Genomic DNA, 27869 nt, shown 5'->3' on the forward strand with positions numbered 1-27869 from the left:
CCAGAGGGGTCGACGCTGAAGCCTCGTAGATGCTTTCTGCAGAGAGGACTTCGTGCCTAAACATCCCGGACCCCTGGTTCCAGCGAATCTGAAGGGAAGAACTTCATGAATCTTTACAACGTGGCTCTTGCCATTTCGTTCGCTTCTTGGCTGTTGGATGCGCGGCAAACTCCTGACCGTGCAGCGTTTCGGGACCACGAGTGCTTGCCTCAGCGTCGCTGCTGGCATCTTCAGTTCCAATAGTATTGGAGCTGTTATTCTGCAAAGAGTAAAGACCGGTGCTTCGCAAATTTTTTAAAAATTGTTCCTGCATTAACTGCTTTAAAATATGTTTCTCCAGAGAGATTTCAAGATTTCAGCTTACGTTTGTGTTCAGTTCACCTAACAGAATAGACAGCGTTACACTGTCCAATAGGTTTTCCTTTAGCTGTGAGAGAGCAGGTCTGAGTATAGACTGTCCTAGTTTGGTGCAGGGTAACCCTGTGGTGCTGGGCTCCTCACCTGGTGGCAGAGCACGGATGGGGTAGACAGTGACTCTAAAAGCCGCAGCCAGAGCTGCACCTCAGATCACTGACGTCCGCGGGCATTTTTTAAAAAAAATCTCTATTGTTGAAAGTATTACATGGGTCCTCCCCCTCCCATTATCGCCCCTCACCACCCCATTGTCTGTGTTCATGGGTTATGCATATATGCAGACAACTTCATGGGTTAATCTCTTCCCACCCATCCACCCCCGCCTTCCCTCTGAGGTTCAACAGTCTGTTCATGCTTCTATGCCTCTGGGTCTATTTTTGATCATCAAAATATCTCCAGTTTATTTGGTTCATTGGATTCCACAGATGAGTGAGATCACGGGATATTGGTCTTTCTCTGACTGGCTTATTTCGCTCAGCACAATGCTCTCCAGGTCCATCCATGCTGTTGCAAATGGTAAGAGTTCTTTGTTTTTTATTGTTGGGTAGTATTCCATGGTGTAAAAGCACTGTACTTGTTGTTTTATCCACTCCTCTGCTGATGGGCACTTGGGCATTTTTTGAGCTGAGTAATCCCGTTACTGGCCTGCGTACCGTGATCGGCCCAGCCTGGGACTCCGGGACCTGCCTGGGGACTCGGTTTAGGGTAAAACGCTCTCGCCCGCCCTGATGAAAGCAGCTGTGCCAGTGGGACCATCTGCATCTGTGTGTGCGGTTTGTGTTGGCATCCCTCCTCCCCTTTCGTATTCTGGAGGCTCTCAAATGGGCCTCGTTTCTGTTGTCAAATATACTTTTGTGTTAGATGCTGCCTCTGACGGGAGACGCCCGTACTGTCTGTTTCGTGGACTCGCCACATGTGCGGCCTGGAGGCCTAGTCTGATCATACGAATGCAACATGCACTCTTGTGGTGAATGTACTTGAGGTTTTCCTTTTATGGGGCGAGGGGTCTTTGTTATTTTACACGTGATAGTGAAGTAGTTGAGTAAAGGATTGTTACTTCCTGGTGTCAGACGATTAGAATATTTGTGGGGATATAGTGTATAATCAGTCACTCACAGAATTTGCACTTACATTTCTGCCGACTGCGATGGAAGGACAGTGCGTGCCTTGTTGTTGAAAAGCACGCACACAGGGGTGTGTTCCTTTGCTGTGTGAACGTCCCGGCTGACTGCTTCCTGCAGCAGGTGGTGGGGGCAGGTATCCCGTGTGGCTGTGTGGCTGCGGAGATAAGCTATCCAGTCGCACAGTCACGGTGCACCAGTTGGTGTTTCTTATATGTATTTTTTGGATCCTGTTGGTGCTCTATTTTGTAGAAAACAATGCCAAGCCCAGATCATCTCAAGAAGATAATAGTAGGGGGAGGAGACTTGGAAGGTCAGGGAGAAAAATAAAGGGTGAGGGGAACAAGGGGATGGTCCACAAGAGCTGTCTCTTCCAGCGTAAGGTGCGCAGGACTCACCCAGTGCACCGTGGGCCTCGCCTCCCTGTGAAAACCAGCCGCGGGGTGAACTCTGGCCCCTCGATGGCTGGGGCTTGAAAGAGAAGCAAGACACGTGTGACCCAGGTGAGCTCTGGGTTATCCTTACTTTTTCCTCCCACTGGCCAACGGTTCTCAAATTTCCGTTTTACAGGATGGTCCTCTCTGAGCCTCGCATTCAGGAGGTTTGGGTAGGGCTTAGGAAGGCGTGATCCAGGTGGTCTGAGAGAAACGTTGCCCTACGTTATCTCTGGGTTAGTATCCAGTAAATCGGAGAGAAGAGTCGAGCACACGCAGGTTCATGCCTGGAGCCCAGTCATGCTTAGTCATGGAGTGTGTATCGTGGGGCCGCTGAGGAAGTGCTTCTAGCCCGTCGGCGTGGTAAACTGGGAGATTCCTGGGCGAGTTTTAAAGGACACTGATGGCCAGGAGGACACACGAGGCCTGGGACCTGACGGATAAAATCACAGGTGACAACGTGTGTGCTCAGGACTGATTTCAAGAGTCAAGTGGGCAGCAGCTGGTCAGATGAGATGGGGGTTACTCGAAGTCACAAGAAGAACCTTGGGCTTCTACAGAGTAAGGGTTAGGGGGGAGGCAGGCAGGGAGCCCTGCGCAACAGTGGGTTCACACTTGAGATCCCTGGCGTCTGAAAAAGGAGATGGACACAAGGACAAAACGATTATAAAACCACCTCAAATCATTAGCAACATCAACTAGGGTGCCCTGATGCTGATGGGGAAAATAAGACATTTTTGGGGCGAGGGCAGGGGGGCCTAGCAATCTGAATTTGTGCCAGTAACCTAATGTACCTTCTTGATAACCTATAATTAAGTCACTGCTCTTTTCCCAGAAACTGGTCTAGCAAGACCTGTTACCTAAATGCTCACATCTTAGAGGCCATAAACCATGACACAGCCCCGGAGTGGGGTTACTAGTGCTGGCGCCAGGCCAGGCTCTTAGGTGTGGTCTCAAGACCCCCAACACCTGGGGCTTTTTGCAAAGCCTGTGAAAGGTCCAGAAGTATAACCCATATTTGGGGGACAAAGACACCAAAAGGGGATGAAAGAGGGGCTTCCACCATATTGGTTTGCTCAGAATTTGAGAGGCAACCTCCTCTGAGTCGCCGGCGTAATAAAGCCGTGTAACTCCATTTCTCTAAGCGTTGCTTGTTTTTTCTCCCGTGTTCTATAACAATGCTATTTAACGTTTGGTTTCTAGTGGTTCTTGTTGCTTTAAAAAAATTTTTTTTTAATTGATTTCAGAGAGGAAGAGAGAGATAGAAACATTGATGCTGAGAGAATCATTGATCATCTGCCTCCTGCACAACCCGGGCATTGAGCCTGCAACCTGGGCGTGTACCCTGACCAGGAATTGAACCTTTACCTCCTGGTTCATAGGTCGACCCTCAACCACTGAGCCACGCTGTCCGGCTCTTGTTGCTTTTTTAAACATTTGAGGATGGATTAGGGAGGCCGCTGAGCATCTGGGACACATGATCGAGGTGTTATTGAATGCCCCGCACACATGTGAGCCTGAAAGGGTGAGAGGGCATTTAAATGGGTCAATGCTGCTTTAGTTGGTAAAACTGAGCTGCTGCGACCAGTGACCTGCAGCCAGCTGCTGGGGGGGTGTGGCTTAGGGAGGACAACGGGGCCCAGGTATTGCCTGGATCCACGTGACTGAGACACAAGAGGCCTCCGGATGGATGCCGACCTCTCCACCGGCCAGTGTCTCCAGAGGAAAAGTGCTGTGCGCCTCCTGGGCCTCTCTCTCTGCGGGGTTAGCTGCGTGCACGGGGCCGCGGGCAGTCACGCATGTGGAGAGCGACACGGGGAAGGGGAGTGTCAGGGGCGAGGCGGTGGCGCGAGCCAGGGGCACTTACTGGCGCGCATGGGAGGTCCAGACCCAACGCTCAGGGACCGTCACGGGGCCCTGCACCCGCCCCGCCCCCACGGCCCGCCCCGCCCCCCCACGGCCCGCCCCGCCCCCACGGCCAGTCCCACCCGCGGGGACCTGCCTTTGTCTCTTTCGGCTGCCCAGTGGCTGGCGCCGCCGAGGCCCCGCCTCCTCCCGCGGGCGTCCCCAGCGCGAGGGCGTGGCTTTGTGACGCACACCCTGACGTCACCGGGGATATAAAAGGCCCCCTCGAGCGCGCTGTCGGCCAGGAGCCGCCCGCAAGGAGGCGCGGAGGAAGCCGCCCCAACCCCGCTGAGGAGAAGGTGGGGCGGCTGCGCCCCGAGGCGGTTAGGCTCTGGCGTCGCGAGGTGGGCGGTGGACGGTTCCTCCGGCGGCGGGGAGGCCGCTGCAGCGCCGGAGCGGGAGACCCGCGGCGGGGAGGGCGCACCGTGCGGGGACCGGCGGGCGCCTCGCCGCCTTCCTCGCCTGAGCCCATTCCTGCAGATTCGGGGTACCCGCCCCCCTCGTCAGCGCCCGCCTCACCGAGCAACAGGCCCGGCGAGTCCAGACCCAGCGGGGCCGCCCGCGGGGGCCGTTGGGAGCGCGTGGTGCGCGCTGGGCGTGTTTTCCGGACCGCCGGCCTCGCTGCCCCTCAGCCCCTCACCCTCACGGCCCTCAGCCCCTCACCGCCCTCAGCCCCTCACCCCCCACAGCCCTCACCCCCTCAGCCCCTCACCCCCCACGGCCCTCACCCCCTCACCCCCACGGCCCTCACCCCCTCAGCCCCTCAACCCCACGGCCCTCACCCCCTCAGCCCCTCGCCCCTCAGCCCCTCACCCCCACGGCCCTCAGCCCCTCACCCCTCAGCCCCTCACTCCTCAGCCCCTCACCCCCTCACCCCTCGCCCCTCACCCTCACCCCCTCAGCCCCTCAGCCCCTCAACCCCACGGCCCTCACCCCCTCAGCCCCTCACCCCTCAGCCCCTCACCCCTCGCCCCTCACCCCCACGGCCCTCACCCCCTCAGCCCCTCACCCCCACGGCCCTCAGCCCCTCAGCCCCTCAACCCCTCGGCCCTCACCCCCTCAGCCCCTCACCCCTCAGCCCCTCACTCCTCAGCCCCTCACCCCTCACCCCTCACCCCCACGGCCCTCACCCCCACGGCCCTCAGCCCCTCAGCCCCTCAACCCCACGGCCCTCACCCCCTCAGCCCCTCACCCCTCAGCCCCTCACCCCTCAGCCCCTCAGCCCCTCAGCCCCCGGCCCCTCAGCTCTCGGCCCCCGGCGACTGGGTGGCGCTCACGGTTTGGGGGCTGTCAGATGCGTTGGTTTTTTTTGTTTAATCCTCACCCGAGGCTGTTTTTTGGGGGGTTTTTTTAGAGCGAGTGGAAGGGAGGAGGAAACTATGTTAGTTGTTGACTAGTCTTAAAAGAAAATACGTTTTTACTGATTTCAGAGAGGAAGGGAGAACGAGACGTCAATGGTGAGAGCGTTGCTGAGGCTGCCTCCTGCTCGCCCCCCAGGGCGGGGTGAGGGGCCTCAGGCTGAGAGACACTGAGATCCCGCCTAGCAAGGACCCGCCCTCAGAGGCCCCAGCTGCTAACCGCCAAAGAAAGGGTCTCCTGTTAGTTTTCAGGAGATACAGCTGTTGACTTCAGAGAGCAGGAGCGGGAGAGAGAAGCATCACTGATGAGGGAACATGGATGGGCTGCCCCCTGGAGACCCCCACGGGTCAAGCCCGCACCCGAGCATGCCCAGCTACTCACTGGGGTGCGAAGGGGGCCCCATAACTGCACCTGCAGCCCTGCCCGGGGCGAGTGGGGGAGCAGCACCTCTGACCCCGGAGGTTAGGGTTCGTGGGCTCCACCCCAGTAGGGCACGTGCAGGAGGCAGCCGATCAGTGATTCTCATCATTGATGCTTCTCTCCCCCTCTCCCTTCCTCTGGAAATCAACACAAATATATATATTTTTAAAACTCTCCGCATGCACATGTAGTAAGTATATATATGTGCGTGTATCACACATAGAATTACTGCCTGTGTCCCTAACACACAGCCTGTGGGCTTGCCAAAGCTACACTCCTGTTTGTTTGTTTTTTAAATATATTTTGATTGATTTCAGAGAAGATGGGAGAGGGAGAGAGAGCTAGAAACACCATGATGAGAGAATCATTGATCGGCTGCCTCCTGCATGCCCCACACTGGGGATCAAACCTGCAACCCGGGCCTGTGCCCTTGACTGGAATTGAAACCAAGGACCCTTCAGTCCACAGGCGGATGCTCTATCCACTGAGCCACACGGCCAGGGCGGCCCTCCTGCTCCTAAAGCTGGTGTAATTCAGCCAAGTTCCCGCTGCAGGAGGTTCTGGTAGTAAGTTTTCATGAGGGGACTCGATACACTTATATTCCCAAAGGGTTTGCTTTGGCCGATCCAGAATTATTTTTTTCCTGACCTTTGGGAAGATAAAATGTGCTTTAAAAAATTTTTTTTTAATTAAAAAAAAAATCATTACCGGAGGATATGTTTTAATTGACTTGAGAGAGGCAGGGGGAGAGAGAGAGAGGGAGGGAGGCATCAATGGGTTGCCTCCCGCACATGCCCAGAAGGGATCAAACCTGCAACTGGCAGGGGCAACACCGGGGTCAGGAAACGTGCTGCTAAATAGCATTTTGCTCTGACGGTTAGAGGTCAGCGCCTGTGTCACTGTTGCAACGCAACTGCCTCTGAACCCCTGCAACTCGTTACTTCCTGGGGGGATGTGGGGGACGCTCGCCTGTCACACACGGCTCCCCTCTGCCGAGGACCCCCGGCTCCAGAGTGGCTGGGGTTCGCCCAAGCGCCCACTTGCTTTTTATCTCGGGGAAACCGCACTGCTGACCAGCTGTGTTGTGTTTGGAATGGCCGCCCGTGGCTGGGCTGACCCGACACCCTTGTCCTGGCATCCTAGCCTGACCTGTAGCCCCATCCTGTTTTCATCCGGATGGACGTCCTTGTTAATTTTGTCCTTTATGTGTATTTGTAAGCTTCCGTAAATGTTTCTTCAGAATGACAGAATGTACACACACGCTGACACCTCGCTGGCCACCACTGCAGCTCTGAGAACTGCAGGTTACAGGTGCATCGCCCGTGGCACCATTTACAATCCAGAAGGTGGGAGCAGGGGAGAGCAGAAGCCTGGACAGAGGCTGAGGGAGGAGAGAGAGAAGAAAGGTGCACAGGCTGGTGACGGGTGTGATACCGAATGTAACTTATGCCCATGCTGACTGTTTTAAAAAGCGAAGTTTCGCCCTGGCCCATATTGCTAAGTGAGTGTAGGCCCAAGCACTGAAGGGTTGTGGTTGTCTCCCTCCCTGTACCCCGGGGGCATGTGTGGGAGACAACCAGCCCATCTGGCCCTCTCACATTGATGATCCTCTGTCTTTCTCTTTCTCCCTTTCCTCCACTCTCGGGGGCGGGGGGGGGGGGGGGGTGAGCAATGGAAAAATATCCTCAGGTGAGGATTAAAAATAATTTAAAGCTAAAAAATGTATACTTAAATATGATCAATGTGCCTGGGGATATATTTAGAAAAATGAGGGGGTGGGTGGGGGTATCATGTCCTGGCCAGGTGGCTCAGTTGGTTGGAGTGTCATCCCATACACCAAAAGGTTTTGGGTTCAATTCCCAATCAGGTCACATACCTGGGCTGCAGATTTCATCTCCAGTCCCCAGTTTGGAGGAGTATGGGGGGCAACTGATTGATGGTTCTCACGTCATTTCTCTCCCCCCCCCCCCCCATTTCCATCCTCTTCCCTCTCTCTCTTCCTCTCTAAAATAAAACATCAATAAAACCCTCAGATGAGGCCCTGACTGGTTTGGCTCAGTGGATAGAGCGTCGGCCTGTGGACTCAAGGGTCTGGGGTTCGATTCCGGTCAAGGGCATGTACCTTGGTTGCGGGCACATCCCCGGTAGTGGGTGTGCAGGAGGCAGCTGATCGATGTTTCTCTCTCATCGATGTTTCTAACTCTCTATCCCTCTCCCTTCCTCTCTGTAAAAAAATCAATAAAATATATTTAAAAAAAAAAAACAAAAACCCTCAGATGAGGATTAAAACTAAGGCAGATGGTTTCTTGTAGAAACCCTGCTTTATAACCCTGAATGTTCAGAAAAGCCAGTGCCCATGTGGTTTGGAAGGATGATTGGATACAGATAAATGAGCTTAATATCTTTCTCCTGAAATTTTCTTGCACAAAATATTTACTGAATTTTACAGAAACAGGTTTCATTTGGGTTATTTGTTTGTTCTTTGTGTTTAATATCGTCCTGGAGCTCCTGGCAGGGCTGCCCTCAGGGGTTTCTATCAACAGCACTAAATTGCTCACCTGCACATGAAAAGCTATTGGTAACTTGATTTTTTTAAAAACTACCATAAGAATTAGCCCATTTTTCCAGAATAAATACTGAGAGATTAGAACTAAAGTTAATAATCTTAATGGAGATAGATTTGATCTTAGAAACTATCGTTAACTCGTAAGAAATACCTGAAGAAGCACTAATAAACTGTCCGACTTTGTTTTTCTTCGCTATAGTTGAGATTACAGACATCCTGCCAAGATGTTCTCTACAAAGCCCAGACTTGTCGTACCTTACGGCCTCAAGACGCTGCTCGAGGGAGTCAGCAGAGCCGTCCTCAAGACCAATCCACCCAACATCACCCAGTTTGCAGCATTTTATTTCAAAGAACTTATTGTGTTTAGAGAAGGCAGGTGCTACCATATTTAGGTTGGAGTAGATGATATTTCCTAATACAAAAACATCCTATAATTCTAGTTTTCTAATTCATTGAGTTAAAACTTTATACACAGTTTCTTTAAATTGAGGAATGCCTTTATTAATATGACAGATATATCATAGACTAGAGGCCTGGTGCATGAAATTCATGCACTGGGAGGGTCCCTCAGCCTAGCCTGCACCCTCTTGAAGTCCAGGAGCCCTCAGGGGATGTCGGACTGATGGCTTAGGCCAGTTCGTGGAGAGTGGGCCTAAGCTGTCAGTCACACATCCTTAGTGCTGCCGGAGAGGCAGGAGAGGCTCCCACCACCGCCTCAGCACTCGCCAGCCATGAGCCCGGTGTCTGGCTGAGTGGCGCTCCCCCTATGGGAGCTCACTGACCACCAGGGGGCAGCTCCTACATCAGTGATGGCGAACCTATGACACGCGTGTCAGAAGTGACACGCAAACTCATTTTTTTGGTTGATTTTTCTTTGTTAAATGGCATTTAAATATATAAAATGAATATCAAAAATATAAGTCTTTGTTTTACTATGGTTGCAAATATCAAAAAATTTCTATATGCGACACGGCACCAGAGTTGTTAGGGTTTTTCAAAATGCTAACACGCCGAGCTCAAAAGGTTCGCCATCACTGTCCTATGTTGAGCATGTGCTCCCTGGTGGTCAGTGCACGTCATAGCAACCAGTCATTCTGCTGTTCAGTTGACTTGCATATTAGCTTTTATTATATAGGATTATATATTTGTTTCTGCAAAAAAGCATTTAAGTTGGAGGATTTTTTGTTTCTGATTTCCTGTATTTATTTCTTCAGGGAACATTCCTCTGGATATAAAAGATCTGGTTAGACAATTTCATCAGATTAAATGTAAGTACCACAAGTGGTAATAATAGCACAATAATATTAGTTATAAGTTATTGCATTAGCAATAGCACACATTCAAACTTAAGATGCCCACAAACGTTTTCTCTCTAAATAATCGCACTTTATGTTGAAATAAACTGATGCTTTATTTTTTGTTATTGGATTAGGTTTATTTATTAAATCTACTGACATTTTGGAAGGTTCTCAATCTTAAAAAGGCAAAAGTAGGAAATGTACACTGAGTGGATAGATTATTATGACCACCTGACATTTCTAGGCAAATTAGCTATAATTTTGCGCTGAAGTTGCTAGAGGGCCAGACCATTATAAATAAGGAAGCAGGTTGTTTACCATGACAGTAGAAGTGATTTTTTTTCTGAAGATATGGGTAAACAACGCGATTTAACAGCCTTTGAACGTGGGATATATATACACTAGGTGGCCAGATTATTATGGCCACCTGACGTTTGTAGGCATATTAGCCGTACACTGCATCGTCTGGGATATGGAAGCCGAAGGCCTGTTCGAACACCTTTGCTGTTACCAAGATAAAACGTCTCCACTTCGCACAGGAACACAAGGATTGGACAGTCAAGCATTGGAAAAAAAGTCATGTGGTCTGATGAATCACGTTTCCAGTTGCATCATGCAGATGGCAGAGAGAATTTGACAGAAACAGCAGCATGAAAGCATGCACCCCACATGCTTGAGTACAACCCTTCAAGCTGGTGGGGGCAGTGTTATGGTTTGGGGCATGTTTTCCTGGCATGATTTGGGCCCTTTAATTCGTGTGGAACAATGTCTGAATAGCACAACATACCTAAGTATCATTGCTGATCAAGTTCATCCTACCATGTTGATGGCATATCCCAATGGAGAGGGCTTCTTCCAACAAGACAATGCGCCATGCCACGGTGCTCTTATTGTGCAGGAGTGCTTTCAAGAACATGAGGGAGACTTTACCTTGCTTAGGTGGCCCCCACAATCACCAGATCTCAATCCAATTGAGCATTTGTGGGACGAAGTTAAAAGCCATCAGGCAACTGGTTCTACAACCATCAAATCTCACAGAACTGGACAGTGCTATTCATCAGGCATGGTGTCAGATTCCTCGCATCACCTTTCAACATCTCGTGGAGTCAATGCCAAGAAGAATCGCCCCAGTATTGAAGGCAAAAGGTGGCCCAACGAAGTATTGATGGGGTGGTCATAATAATCTGGCCACTCTGTGTGTGTGTGTGTGTGTGTGTATACCACGTTCAAAGGTTGTTAAATCGCGTTGTTTACCCATATTTTCAGAAAAAAATCACTTCTGTCGTAAACAACCTGCTTCCCTATTTATAGTGGTCTGGCCCTCTAGCAACTTCAGCGCGAAATTATAGCTAATTTGCCTACAAACGTCAGGTGGTCATAATAATCTGGCCACTCAGTGTATATTGCAAGCCATTTGGTACAGTGAGACTTACAACAGTGTATGAGCTGTGACTCAATCCCTCTCCAGCAGGCTTCCGAGGATTTGTCTTGAGGGAAGCACAGCAAATCAAACAGAATTGGTTTTGTAGTAAAAAAGACTCAACTACATTGAAATATATAGGAAAGCTGCGTAAACACTCTCCTTGGAAGATCCTTTTATAAAGAAGCTTAACCACCTCCTTCCTCCCCCATCTCAGTAGTGTAACTAACTGCAGTCCAGGCTGGAAGACAATTAGGACACAAGTTTGTTGTCACTGGCCATCTTTCTTAGTCGTCCTAAGTCTTAAGATAATGAGTTCAGTAAATGCACAATGAGAGGATGGGTCCTAGAGGTTTCATTCTAATATTAGGGAGCAGCTGAGAGGCTTTACCGGTGAAGTAAGTAGTTACAGCTCAGGTGGTCACACAGGCGTGCGGGTGACAAGCAGAAAAAACCTTACAGTTGTCCAGCTGTAGGAGTTTCTCGGTCATCAGCTGCCTTGACGTTCCTGGAATTTCCCTCTTGCTGAGGGTACACCCAGGGATCCAGAAATCTCTTTTTTGCTCCTTTTTTGTCCGGGTCAGGGGGACTGGCTGCATTACCCCAGCTCACCAGCAGGGGCTACTGCTTTTAGGTAGGAATAGATGTTGTTTCCTAATAGAAAAACATACTGTAGTCCTGGGTTTCCAGTTCATTACGTTAAACTTTAGACGCCAGTTTCTTTAATGTGAGGAATGCCTTTATTACAATAGAAGGCATTCCATAAACCAGCAGAAGGCTGGGTGTTCCTGGCCGGGGAAGTCTGTCCCCTCCCTGGTTGTGTGTGGCAGTTGGATTGGCAGCTGTTCCCATGGAGGTTCCAGCTTCCTCATTTCCAGGCAGCGTTAGTGTCTTTCCTTAGGTGCTGACCAGCTGAGTTGGCAGCTGGTTGACTTTGTTGTCATGCCACCTGAATCACTCACTTTTCAGGAGATGGAGGGAGGGAGAAAGAGTCTTGAAGTGGGCAGAGCAGGGCAGTCACATTCCTTTCCCCACTACATTGCAGATGTTGTAAAATCAAAGCTCTTCTGTACTCGTGTGTATAGAATTGACGTGTGAATGTTTAGCCTGTCGCCGCTTCTTTAATGTGTGTCATCGGCGGTGTACGCTTACTAACCCCGGCTGCTATTTCAGTTGAGAAATGGTGCGAAGAAAGGACAGAAGAGAAGAAGCCAGAGTTCATAAAAGAACCAGGAGAAGCAGCTGCCGTTCCCAAAGAGCCGACCCGGGTGGAGAAGTCCACGGACACGGAGGAGGACCACATCTTCGGACCCCAGCTCATCCACAAGACCACGCAGTTCCCATCCGTTTATGCTGAGCAGCAGCCAGAGACGGAGGACACAAGCAAGGCAGTCCGTCCACCCAAGCCATGCACCCCCAAGACTACCCCCACCTCGTCACCATCCCCGGCTGACGTCCCACCAGAGTTTGCCTATGTCCCCGCCGACCCCGCTCAGTTTGCTGCTCAGATGTTAGGTAACGTTTCATCTACTCATTCTGATCAGTCTGACGTTTTAATGGTGGATGTGGCAACAAGTTTGCCTGTTTTTGCCGACGAGGTGCTGACTTCAGAGGTTGCTGAAGACACTGTGGTGACCACTTCTGTTGCAAATTCTGGAGAGAGGGTAGCAGTGCAGGTGGCAAGCCACTCCTCTGTCCGTGTAGCTTTGGGGTCTAAGCCTACAGATGATCAGGCTGAACCAGCAACGGCTCCCTCACCCCCCTTGCAGGATGAACAAGACCTCCCTGCCTTTGATCAAGCTCCTCGGGGGTCCTGGCAGGCTGGCACTGGGGGGAAGGCCACCCCTCATATCTCATCTATCTTTAACGACAAGCCTGTGATTGAAGCAGTTACTCATATGGAGCAAACATCAGAAGAAGTAGTTACCGCTTTTTCCGATCACATTGTTAGTCTTAAAGAGATTGAGCAGTCACCACCAGAGAGTGCCATTCTTGTAGACAAGAGAGTCTCGGGCGGGCCTGAAAAAGCTGAGGGTTCTGCAGAACTTGCCCCGTTGGAGGATGCAAACCATCCCTCCGTGCAGGTGGAGGCAGAAGCAACCATTCTGATCTCCGACACCTCTCTGAAAGGCCTGCTTGCACAGTCCCTGAACCCAGAGGGCGCCGCCCAGGCCATAGGCTCTCAGAGATCTCTGCATCTTGAAGTGGAGATCATTGCGCTAGTTCCCGGGCAGGAGGAGGACTCGGCCCCCCCGGAGGCGGAGGCGGAGGTCAGACCTGTGGGCTCTGGGGAAGCTGCTCAAGCCGGGCAGGAGGAAGACTCCGCCCCCCCGGAGGCAGAGGTCAGACCCGTGGGCTCTGGGGAAGCTGCCCAAGCCGGGCAGGAGGAAGACTCCGCCCCCCCGGAGGCAGAGGTCAGACCCGTGGGCTCTGGGGAAGCTGCCCAAGCCGGGCAGGAGGAAGACTCCGCCCCCCCGGAGGCAGAGGTCAGACCCGTGGGCTCTGGGGAAGCTGCCCAAACCAGGCAGGAGGAAGACTCTGCTCCCCCGGAGGCAGAGGTCAGACCAGTGGGCTCTGGGGAAGCTGCCGAAGCCGTGCACTCAGGTGCCTCAGTAACGCCACCTGGTGGCGTCCTCAGTCCCGCTCCAGAGGGTCTCAGTGGACCAGAGATCGAACCCGAAGGGGAGGCAGCACCTGCACCAGGTTTGATGGAGCCAGGTAAGAAATAGATACCACCTTAGGCATAGCCTGGAGTCACGTTTCAGGCAGCGTCGTATTTCAGGTAACCGTTTAGGAAGGGCCCCTGCAGATTGGTCAGACTTCATTTTAAATAGTTTTTAAAATGCCAAACCCACGGAAAGGCACTGCTGTTGTGGAGACATTACCCTTGGGAGCGATTTTGGAGGGACATGAAATGGGCCTGACCTTGGTCCTCAGCATTTGCATGGCCTCCCCCGGAACAGATTGGAGTGGACTGGAGCCTTTCGACTGTGCCCATCGATGGCCCTGTGGCCCTGCACTCGGGGGCACCTGACCTCGTGCTCAGAGGGTAAGGTCCCACGGCAGCCGTGCGCTTCCCTGGGCTGTGGCATTGCACGTGGAAGACATGGTGGTGTGTTCGCCTCTGCTCTCGCCCCACGTCTGAGACTCTGCAGCCAGGTTTGGGGAGCTGGACCGAGCCCTGGTTCTTCCTGCCATGGAGGGAAGACAGGTTAGGTCAGGCTCTGTCCCCAGGGGAGCAGGGAGGCGGCAGCAGCAGAAGGACAGGTGGCACTGAGCAGTGGGCACGGCTCCCTTCTCAGCGTCCTCACAGAGCCCACACCTGCCTTCGCCTGCGGGAGCCACTGCTTCCCTGGACACAGACCCGCCTGGCCTCCAGCTCATCTGATGGTGGCATTGGGTCTGCTCCCTCCTGCCCATCCACACACGGTCAGGGCCCATTGCCCTGTGGGGTGGACGGGATGAGCAGGAGCCAGTCTCTCCATGCCTTTTGCAGACTCTCAACGTTAACTCTTACCAGAGCCAAATGATGGCTTACAAAGCAGGTGTTTAGACGTAAATTCTGTCTGGCAGCATGACAGGGACTCTGTGCAGCTGGGAAGGCAGCGGGAGGCGGCGCACCTGTGGGCCGAGCAGCACTCCACAGTGAGGCACTGCTCTCAGGTGCTGGGCTCTTCCCCGTGGGCGCCCAGGGTTCTTGAACAAAGCACCGAAGACGTGGCTGATGCGTGTTTCAAATGAACTCCGGGAAGTAGCAAAGGTCGGAAGCTGTGGGAGACACACCAGCGTGACCCTGTGCACAGTGGAGGTGTTTTCTGGGGAAGAGAAGCTGCACCAGGGATACAGGGACAGTGCCCGCAGGTGAGCCTCCCACACCTGGGCCAGGCAGCTTTCCCCTCAGGAGCCTCCCCTCCGCCCAGCTCCCAGGACTCAGCACTGTCTGTCGGTGAATCGACCCCATTAGCTAGTTCTTGGCAGAAGCAGGTGGACAGCACACCCAGGCCGCTTTCCTTAAAGAACCTGTGGGACTGACCAGCCTGTATGCCCACGAGGATTTGTGGGTTGAAGCCTTGCTCCCCGGGGTTGGAGTCCTAGATTGAGTGACAAGTTAACAGGAGAGAAGGGTGCCTGTGAAAAGGCAGAGATACTGGATTAAAAGACGACACCTCGTGCAGACTTCTTTTTTAAAAAACATTTTTATTGATTTCAGAAAGAGGAAGGGAGAGTGGGAGAGAGATGGAAACGTCTGTGTTGAGAGAGAAACACCCCACACTGGGGATAGAGCCCCAACCCAGGCATGTGCCCTCACTGGGAATTGAATCGTGACCTCCAGGTTCATAGGTTGATGCGCAACCACTGAGCCATGCTGGCTCAGATTTTTTAGTCAAGAAAAAGTTATTATGCAGATGCAGTCATCTTTTCTCAGTGGCTTAACCCACTGTCCAGTGGATTCTCTCAGTCCCATTTCCCCTCGAGGGCCCTGAGGCAGCCACGTCTGCAGCTGAAGCCCCTGGAAATAGCCACTTGGAAGGAGCCGCTTTCCCCACAGCCGGTGCCCCCAGGTGCCCTCGCAGCCCTGTTCCGCCTCCTGCTGTGGAGACTCCCTTCATGCTGCCAAACACAATTTACGGAGCCCTCTCTCTAGCATGCTTTATGGCACATGTTACTACAGCTGTTCATCTATACATAAAACATTTACAAAGATAGTTCTGTGCATAGCGCCTGATACAGAGACCAAACCTTTAACGCCTGCAAATTTTTGTTTTATAGCAATAGCAACAAGCGAAGCAGGACAGCCACCACCATATTCTAACACGTGGACCCTTTACTGTCTAACTGATATGAATCAACCAAGCCGCCCATCACCGCCACCTGCACCTGGGCCTTTTCCCCAGGCCACCCTCTATTTACCTAATGCTAAGGATCTGCAGAGTCCACCGAAAGTCACTTCTCCAACTTACGTGATGATGGACGACAGCAAGAAGGCCGGTGCCCCGCCTTTTATCCTAGTAGGCGCCAATGTCCAGGAAGCGCAGGACTGGAAGCCGCTTCCCGGGCACACGGTCGTGTCCCAGTCAGATACCCTGAAGAGATACGCAACAGTCCAAGTGCCCATTGCCGTTCCTGCAGATCAGAAATTCCAGAAACTCCCCCGACATGCCCAGAGTGCTAGTCCTCCTTCCAGTGGACAAGAAGGTCCCCGGCCACAGAGCCCAGTTTTCCTTTCTCTCGCTATCCCGGTAGAAGATGTAGCCAAAAAGTGTTCAGGATCTGGTGACAAACGTACCCCCTTTGGAAGTTACGGTATTGCTGGAGAGATAACCCTGACTACTGCCAATGTCCGCAGAGCAGAACCCTAATGCCACAGGTAATCCCCCACGGTGGGCCTTCGCACACTTGGTTTTCAGCACTCTCATTTGTTGACCTGGAGACAGAATTCTTAAAACATTGAATTGAATTGAGATGTGCAGAGAGTTGGAGTATTCTCTGACTCAATGAAATGGTCTCCACTGATGGGGGCACAGCAGTGCACACACCCAACGGCCCACCGAGGGTCAGGGCCTGGCACAGCCCTCAGCGCCCTCACTCTGAATGCCTGTCGGCGTGTGTAGCTCCCGTGGAAGGCACTCCAAAGGGCATGGATTGTTTTTTAAAAGCTCAGCCTTTGGTGGGAATCTACCCGTGGGCGTGTTTTGGGCTGGGGACAAGCCCGGGGACAGCTGGAGAGCCAGGCAGGCCGGGAGATTGTGCTGGCGCGCCCAGCCAGTGTGGTCAGAGTTGTTCCCTCAGAGAGAATAGTCACAGCAGAGGACAGGTTGGAAATGAGGAAGCTAAGGAGCCAGAGTGGACCTACACGAAGATGCGGGTTTTATCTGTCACTTAAAATGCCAGTGCGAGTCCCTCCCGCCACGGGCGTAGTAAAGAGCAACGCGAACAGGGAACCGGTACAGAGGGCTGAGCAGTTTGAGGAACAAGGCACCATACAGGCTCGCCATCAGGCTCATAAGCTGCTGCCTGAGGCTGAGGGAGCCAGCCCTGCAAAGGGCCACAGACAGCTCTAGGGCTGGAGAGCGATGGGAGTGTCCGCCCTGCACGGGCCCAGTGAGATGGCGGGTGCACGAGGACACCGGAGAGCTTGAGGCACCACAGGTCAGGGGCCTGCAGCTAAAGCCCCTGCACACCCAGAAAGGAGGTCTGGATCGAATGAGGAGCCAGGACAGTGTTGGGTCCCGCTGGCTGCCACGTGGGGAAGGCTTACAACCAGGAGGCAGTTTAGAAGCAGGGAGATGAGGGTACCTATTACAGGGCTGGCTACACCTGAACACCACAAGCTCAGGTACAGCCTGCGTGAGCTCGAGCTCAGCGTCCGATGGACAACAGCTGGGTTCACTCACAGGGTCAGGAGCTGCAGTTCTGTGTTTAAGGAGGTAGTTGCAGTTACTAATACAGCCTAAAGTGGTGTGCGTTCTCATGTACCCATCAGGCTGGCAGTGGAATTGTCAAACGCCACGAAAATGCAGTGTGTTCAGCATGAGATGCTAGGCTATTCAATGCAAAAGCACAGGAAACTGATTAGGTTAAGAGCTTAGTGGCAGCAGGAGGGTGTACCTTGCATTTCTGATCTCATTTCACATGTTCAGGTTCGTGATTGAACTTAAAAATTCACTCCTTACATCATTCCTCACAGATGCTGAAAACGAGGCTGTCTGAGTCGACGTTCAAGGTGGAGTCTGCCACCACGCGTAATGTATCAGTAAACTTCATGCAGCATAATGCCTCGTGCTCTCGCTTCTTTGTTACTTTAGGAGGCATACAAGCAACTGAACACAGAGGCCTAACATTTTCTCAGACTTGTGACATAATAGCATTTGCCAACGCATGTCGACATTGTAAAGAGAAGTGCTCACTCAGGCGTTTTCCTAGTCCGTGTTCCCGTTGGCATTTTCTTTTTTTTTTTTTTTTTTTTTTTTCCCCGTTGGCATTTCTGTATTTGGCATTCACACCAAATGAAGAAGCGCCTGCCATAGCCCTGTTTCCCAGAGAAACACCTACTAAGTGCCGCTGGCTCTCTGGCCCTGGGCTGCAGCACACCAGGACCTCTTTGTAAGGACATTTAAAAAAATATGTTTTTTTTTAAGAGAAAGAGGAAAGGGAGAGAGAAACATCATGTCCCAGTGGAACTGAAACAGTGACCTCTTGGTGCATGGTCAACGCTCAACCACTGAGTCACACTGGCTGGGCTGTAAGGACATTTCTTAAAAATACATTTTTATTAATTTCAGGGAAGAAGGGAGAGGGGGAGAGAGAAACATCAATGATGAGAAAGAACCACTGATTGGCTGCCTCCTACACGCCCCCCACTGGGATTTGAGCCCATAACCTGGGCATATGCCCTGACCAGGTACATATGACCAGAGGCCAATGCTCAACCACTAAGTCATGCTGATCAGGCTCATTATCCAAAAAATGTAAATAATTTTGTGTCACTCCTTCCTTACCCCAATGCATACATTGCAATCCCTTCGTGGTGAATTCTATCAGTTACCTGATTGGAGACACCTCATCAAGCCACTTACGCTCTTACTGCAAGGCCGCCTATCCCCTCTGGCCTCAAGTCCCAACTGCTAAGCAGCCCTCCCTCTCAGTGGCCTCTCAAAGAGTTTCAACTCCAACCTGAAAACTACCCCAGTAAAATGTAACATAGAACAGTACCCAGCACAACAACCTAACAAAGCACAATAGATCCAGCTTATGGCACATAGCACCTTTTTTCTTACCATGTATCACAGTGTTAAAGAGCCAAATTCAGCCAAGTGAACTTGAAGATGTAATTGGCTTCATGAAGTGATTCATGAATCGAGTGGCATCCCATCTAACAACTAGAAGGTGCTGTGTTCTGAGAGCAAAGTGCACACTGGGTATCAGGATGGCGTGACCAGTAGGAGAATGAGGGCTGGTCGGGGCATCTGGGAGTGAAGCCTAGAAACAAAGGCCAGGACTCATGCTGGTGGTCTGTAAGGTCAAGGAGGGCCCGTGGAAGGTAATCGCTGGATTTGTTCGCTCCACCTGGGGACATGCAGGTGAGAGCGGTGGGAGCCAGCCTGTGCCCAGAGAGGAGCTGCCAGCAGTACCGGCGCTGTGGGGCAGGGCGGGGAGTGGTTGGAGCTTACGGGGGCAGGAAACTTCCTTCTTCCCTTCTCGGTTCTTTGGCTGATTGACAGACTAAGGAGAACAAATTTTGTACCTACTGGAGCCCCATACAGAGAGGGGCTGACAGGCTTGTCTGCCACCCTGAGCTAGATGAGGGGGTGGGGTCCTAGGCTTCAGCGGGGAGGGAGATCACCCACAGGAAGAGCAGCGAGCAGATGCTTCCAAGCAGTGAGCGATGGTGCCAGGCCCTGCCCGGCCCTGCAGGTGAGTCTCTGATCTAAGAAGCTGCCTCGCAGCAGTGCTCCTGGGAGAGGCCTCTGTCTAAACCCTCAGGTGGCTAAGGGGGAGGGGAAGCACTCTGTCTGCGAGGCCTGGATTGTCTTCAGCTCAAAACGATGTCCATGCCAGGTGGCCCCACTCTGGGTGGTGCATTCTGCCCCTCGCCTGCAGGTGAGGCAGGCGGTGAGGCGGTGAGGCAGCGGCCTGCAGGCTGCGAGGCCAGGACTTCCCAGCCTCAAAGGGAAGCCCTCAAAGGGCGCGGGCAGGACAGGCTTTCCCGGGAAGGGCAGTGTAGCTGCCAGGCACACTACTGGGCCGGATCGTGGTGGAGGGAAAAGCGGGGTGTATTGACGATTAGGGGGACGGTGCCTTCTGGGAAAAGCCATGAAAAGGGCTTGATCGGAAACAAGAGGCCGTAATGGGCACTTCTGTGATGGTGGCTGCCCACTGCCCCACCCCTGCTTCTGGACATGGTGCTGCAGCAGGGCAGTGTGTGGGTGCAGCTGCCTCCCCTCCCCTCCTCTTTGCCTCTGAAGAGAGACAAACGGATAAGAAAACAGAATTAATTACAACTAGCAGGGCCCGGCGTGGTGCAGTGGTTGAGCATCAACCTATGAACCAGGAGTTCAGTTTGATTCCGGTCAGGTCAGGGCACAGGCCCAGGTTGCAGGCTCAATCCCCAGTGTGGGGCGTGCAGGAGGCAGCTGATCCATGATTCTCATCATTGATGTTTCTCTCTCCCTCTCCCTTCCTCTCTCTGAAATCAATGCAAACATATACAAATAATAATCGCTTATTGTTTCCCAGCGGTAGCTCCCTAGAAAACAACAGACGAGCTCCTCCTTCCCAGGTCCCTGACAGTGAGTGCCCAGTCCTGCCCTGGCCAGGCCAGATTCCCAGCTGTTTCTTTGATCCTGTGCGGTACCTCCCCTGTGGGCTAGAGTTAGCCAGGCCGGCGCTGGCTGCTTGCAGTCAGGAAACTACACACACAGACCTTTCTAAGCTTTCTGTGTGGGGAGCCAGCAAAACATATCATGGGTGGAAGGCACAGAATTAAGTCTAGATAAAAATAATATCCAAAAATATACCAATTCACTTAGTTATTAAATAAACTGAGTGTAATGGCACAAATGACCCCCAAAATTTATTCAGCTTTTATGAGAGAAAAAGCCCCAATGACCTCATAGCTGTGATGGTATGGAGTTAACTACAAGTCTATATAATATAAAAGCCAGCGACCATAACAACCGAAATGACTGGTCGCTATGATGCCCACTGTGGCCAGCAAACCAGCCCAATCAGGGGGTGGGGCCTGCCAGCCAACCTCAAGGCCCCTCCCCCTGCCAGCCTGCCCCTAATGGGACTCACCCATCTGGATCAGGAGCAGGGCCGGCTGGCCAATCACACCCTCCCTTCCCCCCAGCCAACCCCCGCCCCCCCCAATCAGCCTGCCCCACCACAATAAGCCTGGAGGCACTCCCGCCTGCTGGCCTGCCCCTGGTTGCACCCCCACCCCCACCCCAATAGGGGGCGGGGCTTGCTGGCCAACCTCCTGCCACCACCACCTCCCAACAGGCCCAGCCCCGATACACTCCAACTGGGGCCGGCTGGCCGGACCCCACGCGTGCACGAATTCATGCACTGGGCCTCTAGTGTTAATATATAAGTGGGTTAAGTCCCCCAACTCACCAATTTATCTGGATTTGCCTGATGACACCTGACCTACTTTTCAGCATTCCAGGCAGCAGTGACTCAAAGCCCTTCCCAGTCTCAGCCCATAAAGTCGTCCTTTTGATAAACCGGACAAGCCTTTAGTGCCTCCCCAGGCACCTGGAAGGCACACTGGCACCAGGGGAGTGCTTGTAACACATGCAACCACCAAGCGCATTCTGGGCGTTCCAGGCTTGAGTCACAACAGGGACACAACGTCAGGCACTGTGATCGGGAGGGAGTCGCATTCAGGGGAGAGTTGTTGGGAGGCGGGGAGAGGAACCGGTAGAGCGCTGTGGGCTCCTAAGGGTCTGGAAACAAGTGGACAAAAGAATCCGAGGCGATCCAGTCTGCACCAGGCACGGCGCAAGTCTGACGAAGCGCATTGTGGTGTACAGTTGGTTCGACCTGGTCCTTTTCCGGCTGGGTCAGCCGGGCATGGGAATGGCAAGGCGAAGCTTGGTTACTCCCAAGCCAGTTCTGTCCGCCCAGAGCTTCCACTTCTGTGACGACTCGTCCTGGTAGACAGGGATGACAGTTACTTTAACACGCTCCGCCTGCAAAGCTGCAGCAGCTGCCTGCTCAGGAGCTCAGAGGAGACTTTGGGGAGAATACTGTGTCCAGAGATTTTATGTCTGATCAACATTTCTTAAAATAGGGCAGGACATGCTTGGGGACAAACAGAGGAATTGCTTTGTTCTAGAACAGCACTGTCCAGGGTGGCGGCTGCTGTCCACGTGTGGCTATTTAAAATACATCAATTAACAAGAAATAAAATGAAAAATTCAAGTCTTTAGCCAGATTTCAAGAGCTCAGCAGCCACGTGAGTCGCGTGACGACGCTACCAGACGGGCGAGGCGGTAGGACCTCTCCCTCGTGGCAGGACGTCCCGCTGAGCAGCAGGGCTCCAGAGAACCTGCTCTTGTCGGTGACAACGGCAGAGACATATTCCTAGCGGGGACGTCTGTGAATGTGCAGGTGACGCCTGTGGAAACAGTGCACTTAGCTGTTGGCCTAAACACAGAGGGGCCTTCAGAGGGAGAGACGACAAAGGAGAAGCGCTATTCGGGAATCACTGGTTCAGGTAGGAGACAACACAACGGGTTTATGGGAAAGGGAAGGGGACAACGACATCCGTGGGAGGAAGGCACGTCCACTGGTCGGTCAGCAGCAGCGATGCTACTTCTAAACAATACTTTGCATTTTCAGTCCAGTAGTGAGAATGATTGCTTTCCTGGTACGTTTGCAAACAGTTCTTTGGGATACAATGTTGTCCTAGGTCCAGTCCAAAGGTTATTTTACCCCATTTTATTTTTATTTTCTTAAAATATATCCTTATTGATTTTAGAGAGGAAGGGAGAGAGAGAGAGAGATAGAAACATCAATGATGAGAATCACTGATTGGCTGCCTCCTGCATGCCCCACACTGGGGATCAAGCCTGCAACCCGGGCATGTGCCCTGACCAGGAATCGAACCGTGACCTCCTGGTTCATAGGTCGACGCTTAACCACTGAGTCATGCTGGCTGAGATTATGGTACTTTATTTATTTATTTTTTCTAAATATATTTTTATTGATTTCAGAGAAGAAGGGAGAGGAAGAGAGAGATAGAAACATCAATGATGAGAGGGAATCATCGATTGGCTGCCTCTTGCACGTTGGACCGAGCCTGCAACCCAGGCATGCACCCCCGACCAGAATTGAACTGGGACCCTTCGGTCCACAGGCCGACGCTCCATCCACTGAGCCAAACCAGCCAGGCTATGGTACTTTATTATTATTATTAATATTATTATTATTATTCCAATAGATAATTGGATGGAGATGTGGCATCTGCCCTGTTGGATGTTCCCCGGGTTGAGGTGGAAGATGCGCAGTGCGTTCCCTGGCCCAGCTCCATCCTAAAGGGGCTCCGCTTACATTGTTGTTCACATAGTGATTTTGTCAGGCTTGGGACTTCTCTTCTTGGGAATCATGATCACCTCCTATCACCTTCATCCTCCTGTTGGCCAGGATCTGTTTTCACTTACAAAAATCAAGAGGGGAGTAGAGTAGTTCCAAATATATTCTCCAATGGTTTAAATGATGGTTTTTGGCTGTATTTCATGCTTGAGATGGACCTCCAGTGAATAGACTTGCTCCTCAGAGAGAGAGAGAGAGAGAGAGAGAGAGAGAGAGAGAGAGAGAGAGAGAGAATTTAGTCAGTTATCAGTGAAAATGAAAGCTTTGGTGGGATCATATGGAAAATTATTTCAATAGTCAATTTTCATTTTGGCTATAAAGGTAATTCAGTATCATGCGAAAACAAGCTCTGAAGGATTGTGCTGGACACCCCCTTGCTTTTTATTGATGGAGAAGATGCTGGCTGAGACGCACCAGCAGGGCTGCTGGCCTTCTCCACACAGGCGAGCAGGTCTGCCACGTGACCCAGTACCTGGAATGCACTGACCACCTGGCCTGTATGTTCTCAATATGTTTCTAGACTTAAATGGACTATAGAACTAGTCCCTTAAAAATGATATCTATTTGTTGCCCTAGTTGGTTTGGCTCAGTGGACAGAGCGCTGGCCTGCGGGCTGAAGGGTCCCGGGTTCAATTCCAGTCAAGGGCACATGCCTGGGTTGTGGGGTCCATCCCCAGTAGGGGGCGTGTAGGAGGCAGCTGATCAATGATTCTCTCATCATGGATGTTTCTACCTCCCTCTCCCTCTCCCTTCCTCTCTGAAATCGATAAAAATCTATTTTTAAAAAAGATACCTATTTGTTAAATTTTGATTACAAAAGAACATGTGCATTAAGTACACTGGAAAACACACAGAGGTTGAAAAGCTGTCCATATGCTTAAAGTTTCTTTCTCTTTTAGTTGTGCACGTTTTTTAAAAGTTGTGATTATCCTAGAGCTTGAGCCTGCACACCATAGACTGCAAACTCTCCCTGCGAGCCGGTGCCCTGATCTGGAGGTGGCACTGGAAGGTGGCTGGGTGGGAGGGAGCGCCCTCACTCTGGGCGGGGCGGGGCGGGGCCGGGGGTGGGGTGCGGACCGCACCAGGAGGCCAGCCTCGTCACGTGCGGGGGAAGGCCCGGCCAGAGCAGAAAACATCTGGGCAGCGGGGTGACGTGTTGGTTTAATAACTAATTTCCAGGGCATCAACTCAGCTCGGGGGCTTCCTCTCCCGCCACAGCGCCTCCGCGTCCTTGGGGTAGGGTCCCCTTCTTTCGGGGGCGGGGTGTGGTGGGAGGAGCGTGAAGGCGTTGCCCCTCCTCTCAGCCTGGGCAGACGCACTGACTCCGGGCTTCAGGCGGGACTGGAGCGGCCCGGGGGCGGGGCTGGAGCGGCCCGGGGGCGGGGCTGGAGGGGCCCGGGGGCGGGGCTGTGGTGTCGGGGGCGGGGCCTGGGGCCTAGCGCGCGCCGCTGGGCCCGCGAGACGGTCACGTGCCGCACGATCCGGCGCCCAGAACCCGGGCGCGCGCGGCGGTGGAGCGGGCGGCGCGGAGGGTGGAGCCACGCCTCGCGGGACGGGTCCTGCCCCCTCGCGCCCCGCAGGGCTCCCGCGCCGGAGGCCGGGGGAGTGCGCGCCAGGTGACCTCTGCTTCGTCGACGCAGGGCGAGCGGACGGGAAGCCTGCGGTCTCGGTCCTGGTTCCGGGAGCCGGGTGGCCGCCTAGGTCAGTTTGCGCGGCCGCCTCCCGCGCGCGGGCTGCACTCTGCCCGGTGCCCGGTGCCCGGGGAGGTCTGCGCGCCTGGCGGGGTGCGCGCTGCTCTCCCGCGTCCCCGCCGATGGTCAGAGTCGCGGCGCGGCGATGCCCGGCTCCGGGCCAGTCCCGCGGCCGCCGCTGCCTCCGCCGCGAGGAAGTTGGTTGTTACTCGGCGCGGTGTTGGCGTTCGCTGCCGCCGCCGCCCGCGCCCCTGCCCAGCCCTCCGCGCTTCTCGGGACTTGGCCGGGCGCTTCGCAGTGTTGAGCTTCCTATTCCCGTGGGGGTGGGTTCGCGGTGGCGGTCACGCGCTGCTCACGTGACCACAGTGTGCGGGGCGGCCCGTGGGAGGCAGCAGCCCGGAGCTGCAGCTGCCCGAGGCGGGAGGCTGGCGCTGGCCCTGGCGGTGGCCGGGTCTGGGTTTTGCTGGACGAGCTCTCAGCTGCCGACCTCCTCGCTCGCGGACTCGCCGCGCAGCTGGGCTGTGGGCGCGGTGAGGGGCGCTGCTGGGATGGTGCACGCGTGGCGCAGGCTCCGGGGCGTGGGGGAGAGTTCAACCCGCGTGGAAACTGACCGGTTTTCTCTGAAACGGCCCTAGCACGGCGGGCGGTCGCTGCCTTCGGAGCAGCGCGGGGGGTCCTGGGTCGCGGAGCTGTGAGGGCGAGCATGGCCTCCTGACCACGATGCGTGCATTTCCTTTTTGCAGCCCGTTGGGAGGTGTAGTCTCTGACCCCCAGCTGAAATGTAAAGATCTTGGATTAATGGCAGAGCAGTCCCAGGATAGTTCCGAAACCACTCTTCACCTCCCGGTTCCGAGCGAGGGGCTGAGCCCACAGTCCGGGGGAAGGGGGACAGTCAGCAGCATTCCTGACCCCCGCGGCCCTGCCCCCCGCGCAGCCGCTCCCCGCAGCGCTGGGAGCTGATGTGAACGGGTTCGGGCTGCGGGGGCCTGGCCTGAGCCCAGGCGGGGGGAGCTCAGCGCGGGCCTTGCCAGCGCCTGCTATCCGCTGACTCTTCACCAGAACGTGGTGGCGGCGGAACCCTGGGCTCCGGAGGCAGCTGTCCGGCAGGTGTGACTCCACCTGTAGGCTGCTCCCCACTCTCCCGCCTGAGGCGAAGGGAAGTGATCACTTGCTTAGAACCAACACTAAGAGTACAGCCAGGTTCTTTAGAGCGATAACATGGTGCAGTGTCTACTAAATACATTTAAAATTTTCTCCTTGCGTCCTTATTTTACTTAGAGCTACATCTATCGCAGATTTTTAAATCTTTACCCAAGGAGTGAAGATGTTTTTTCCATTGGTTATTATTTTTTAGAGAGAGAGTGGAAGAGAAGGGGAGAGACGCATCGACTGGTTGTCTGACGGGGGCCAGGGATTGAACCTGCAGCTGAGGGACGTGCCCTTGCCCAGGAACCGAACCTGAGACCCTTTGGTCGGAGGACCGATGCTCTAACCACTGAGAACCTGCCAGCGCCATCTGTAGCAGATTTTTAGGTTGGAATTTTATTGTGGCGATTTAAAAATTATATATATATTTTATTGATTTCAGAGAGGAGAGAGGGAGAGATAGAGATAGAAACATCAATGGTGAGAAGGAATCATGGATCGGCTGAACCCCCTACTCGGGATCGAGCCCGCAACCTGGGCATGTGCCCTTGACCAGAATGGAACCCGGGACCCTTCAGTCCACAGGCTGTTGCTCTATCCACTGAGCCAAAACGCTAGGGCTGTTGTGCCAATTTCTTACCTCTAGATATTAATAGAAGCTGAGTTTTGTATACAGTGGGGCCTTGACTTACGAGTTTAATTCGTTCAGAGACCGAGCTTGTTAACTCCAATTACTCTGTCAACTCAGTGCAAAAAGTCAGCGGAGAGACAGCTGGTATCTCAGAAAACTCGTTAGTCAGGACACTCGTAAGAGAAGGCCCCACTGTATTATATATATTCACTGAGAAAAGTGGTCAGCAGAAAGCAGCTTAACTGACAACACATGGAGGAGAGAGATTAAGGTAGCAAGTGTGTGTGTGAGACATCTGAAGTGGTTAGGAACCTTGTCAGTTTTTTTCAAGCCCGACCTGATGGTAATCAGAACTTGATGGGTGACTAGTAATTTCTTTCCTGTTCTAGAAAGAGGTCAGCTTATATCAACTCACCAGAATTCATTAATGAGGCGTCAAAAAAGATACTGTTGACCCGTCTGGGGTGGCTCAGTGGCTAAAGGTCGACCTATGACCCGGGAGATCACGGTTAGATTTTTAGCCAGGGCACATGCCCGGGTTGCAGGCTCGATCCCCAGCAGGGAGCGTGCAGGAAGCATTCAATTGATGATTCCCTCTCATCATTGATGTTTCTCTCTCTCCCTCCCTCTCTGAAATAAAAAAAAGATACTGTTATAAATTCTGTACAGGATATGTTGATGATCATAGTGCCATATAATTATAGGAGGTCCTTGATGCCTAGAAATGTTGGATTTTTCCTTACCCGACCTCCCCCACTAGGAAGGTGGGCAAGTGTGAGAGATCGTTTTAAGGCTTTTAGTAAGAGGTTATGTTAGGTCACTGACTGTGTCTGAGTTCTTGGATTCGTCAGCTGACAAATAGGAAATTGCTATGTAGTGAAAGCACTTCCTAACTGTACATTTTCCTATCGTACAGCGGATCTCAACCTGTGGGTCATGACCCCTTTGGTGGTCGAACGACCCTTTCACAGGGGTCGCCTAAGACCATCCTGCATATCAGATATTTACATTACGATTCATCACAGTAGCAACATGACAGCTATGAAGTAGCCACGAAAATAATTTTATGATTGGGTCACAACATGAGGAACTGTGTTTAAAGGGCCAGAAGGTGGAGAACCACTGCATCATATGATGATGGAAAGTAACCACATGTTCTTACTTTAAAGTTTTCCTTTAAAGAGGAACTTCTGGATTTGTGTGCAGCTGGTCAGTATTCGACATTAGTTTGGAAGACAGCTTCAAATGGGAAATCAAAATGGGAAACATTTAAATACGTTTTGTCTAAAGTTTAAGGAATTTTATCATGAAAAGGTGATATTCAGCTTTCTTGTTAGTATTTTTAGTATCTAAAACTGGACT

General features: G+C 52.8%; 2 protein-coding genes across 4 annotated transcripts in view; both read left to right on the top strand.

The window, feature by feature from the left end:
* The first annotated feature begins 4123 nt into the window (after positions 1-4123).
* On the top strand, positions 4124-17813 carry CABYR (calcium binding tyrosine phosphorylation regulated). The gene is made up of 7 exons (XM_036323864.1): positions 4124-4173; positions 8419-8591; positions 9434-9487; positions 12111-13195; positions 13325-13655; positions 15708-16305; positions 17626-17813. Exons 2-6 carry the CDS (start codon positions 8444-8446, stop codon positions 16295-16297), a joined length of 2208 nt encoding a protein of 735 aa, XP_036179757.1. The 5' UTR covers positions 4124-4173; positions 8419-8443; the 3' UTR covers positions 16298-16305; positions 17626-17813.
* Positions 17814-24544: 6731 nt separating this feature from the next.
* The window catches only part of OSBPL1A (oxysterol binding protein like 1A), a 107040-nt gene continuing 103715 nt past the window's right edge, over positions 24545-27869 (top strand). For 2 of the 3 annotated variants that reach the window (XM_036321053.1, XM_036321055.1), the window contains exons 1-2: positions 24545-24740; positions 26085-26263. The gene's annotated coding sequence lies outside the window, so the exon portion shown is untranslated. The remainder of the gene's footprint in view (positions 24741-26084; positions 26264-27869) is intronic. The other variant, XM_036321054.1, reaches the window with a different exon arrangement.

This window comes from Myotis myotis, unplaced genomic scaffold, assembly GCF_014108235.1.
Source record: "Myotis myotis isolate mMyoMyo1 unplaced genomic scaffold, mMyoMyo1.p scaffold_m19_p_9, whole genome shotgun sequence".
NCBI classification, from domain to species: Eukaryota; Metazoa; Chordata; class Mammalia; order Chiroptera; family Vespertilionidae; genus Myotis; species Myotis myotis.

Coding starts and splice junctions, on each gene's coding strand:
- CABYR (XM_036323864.1), top strand. CDS start 8,444: ATGTTCTCTACAAAGCCCAGACTTGTCGTACCTTACGGCCTCAAGACG. Junction 13,196..13,324: donor AGGACTCGGCCCCCCCGGAG/GCGGAGGCGGAG, acceptor GCCGGGCAGGAG/GAAGACTCCGCCCCCCCGGA. Junction 13,656..15,707: donor ACCAGGTTTGATGGAGCCAG/GTAAGAAATAGA, acceptor TTTGTTTTATAG/CAATAGCAACAAGCGAAGCA.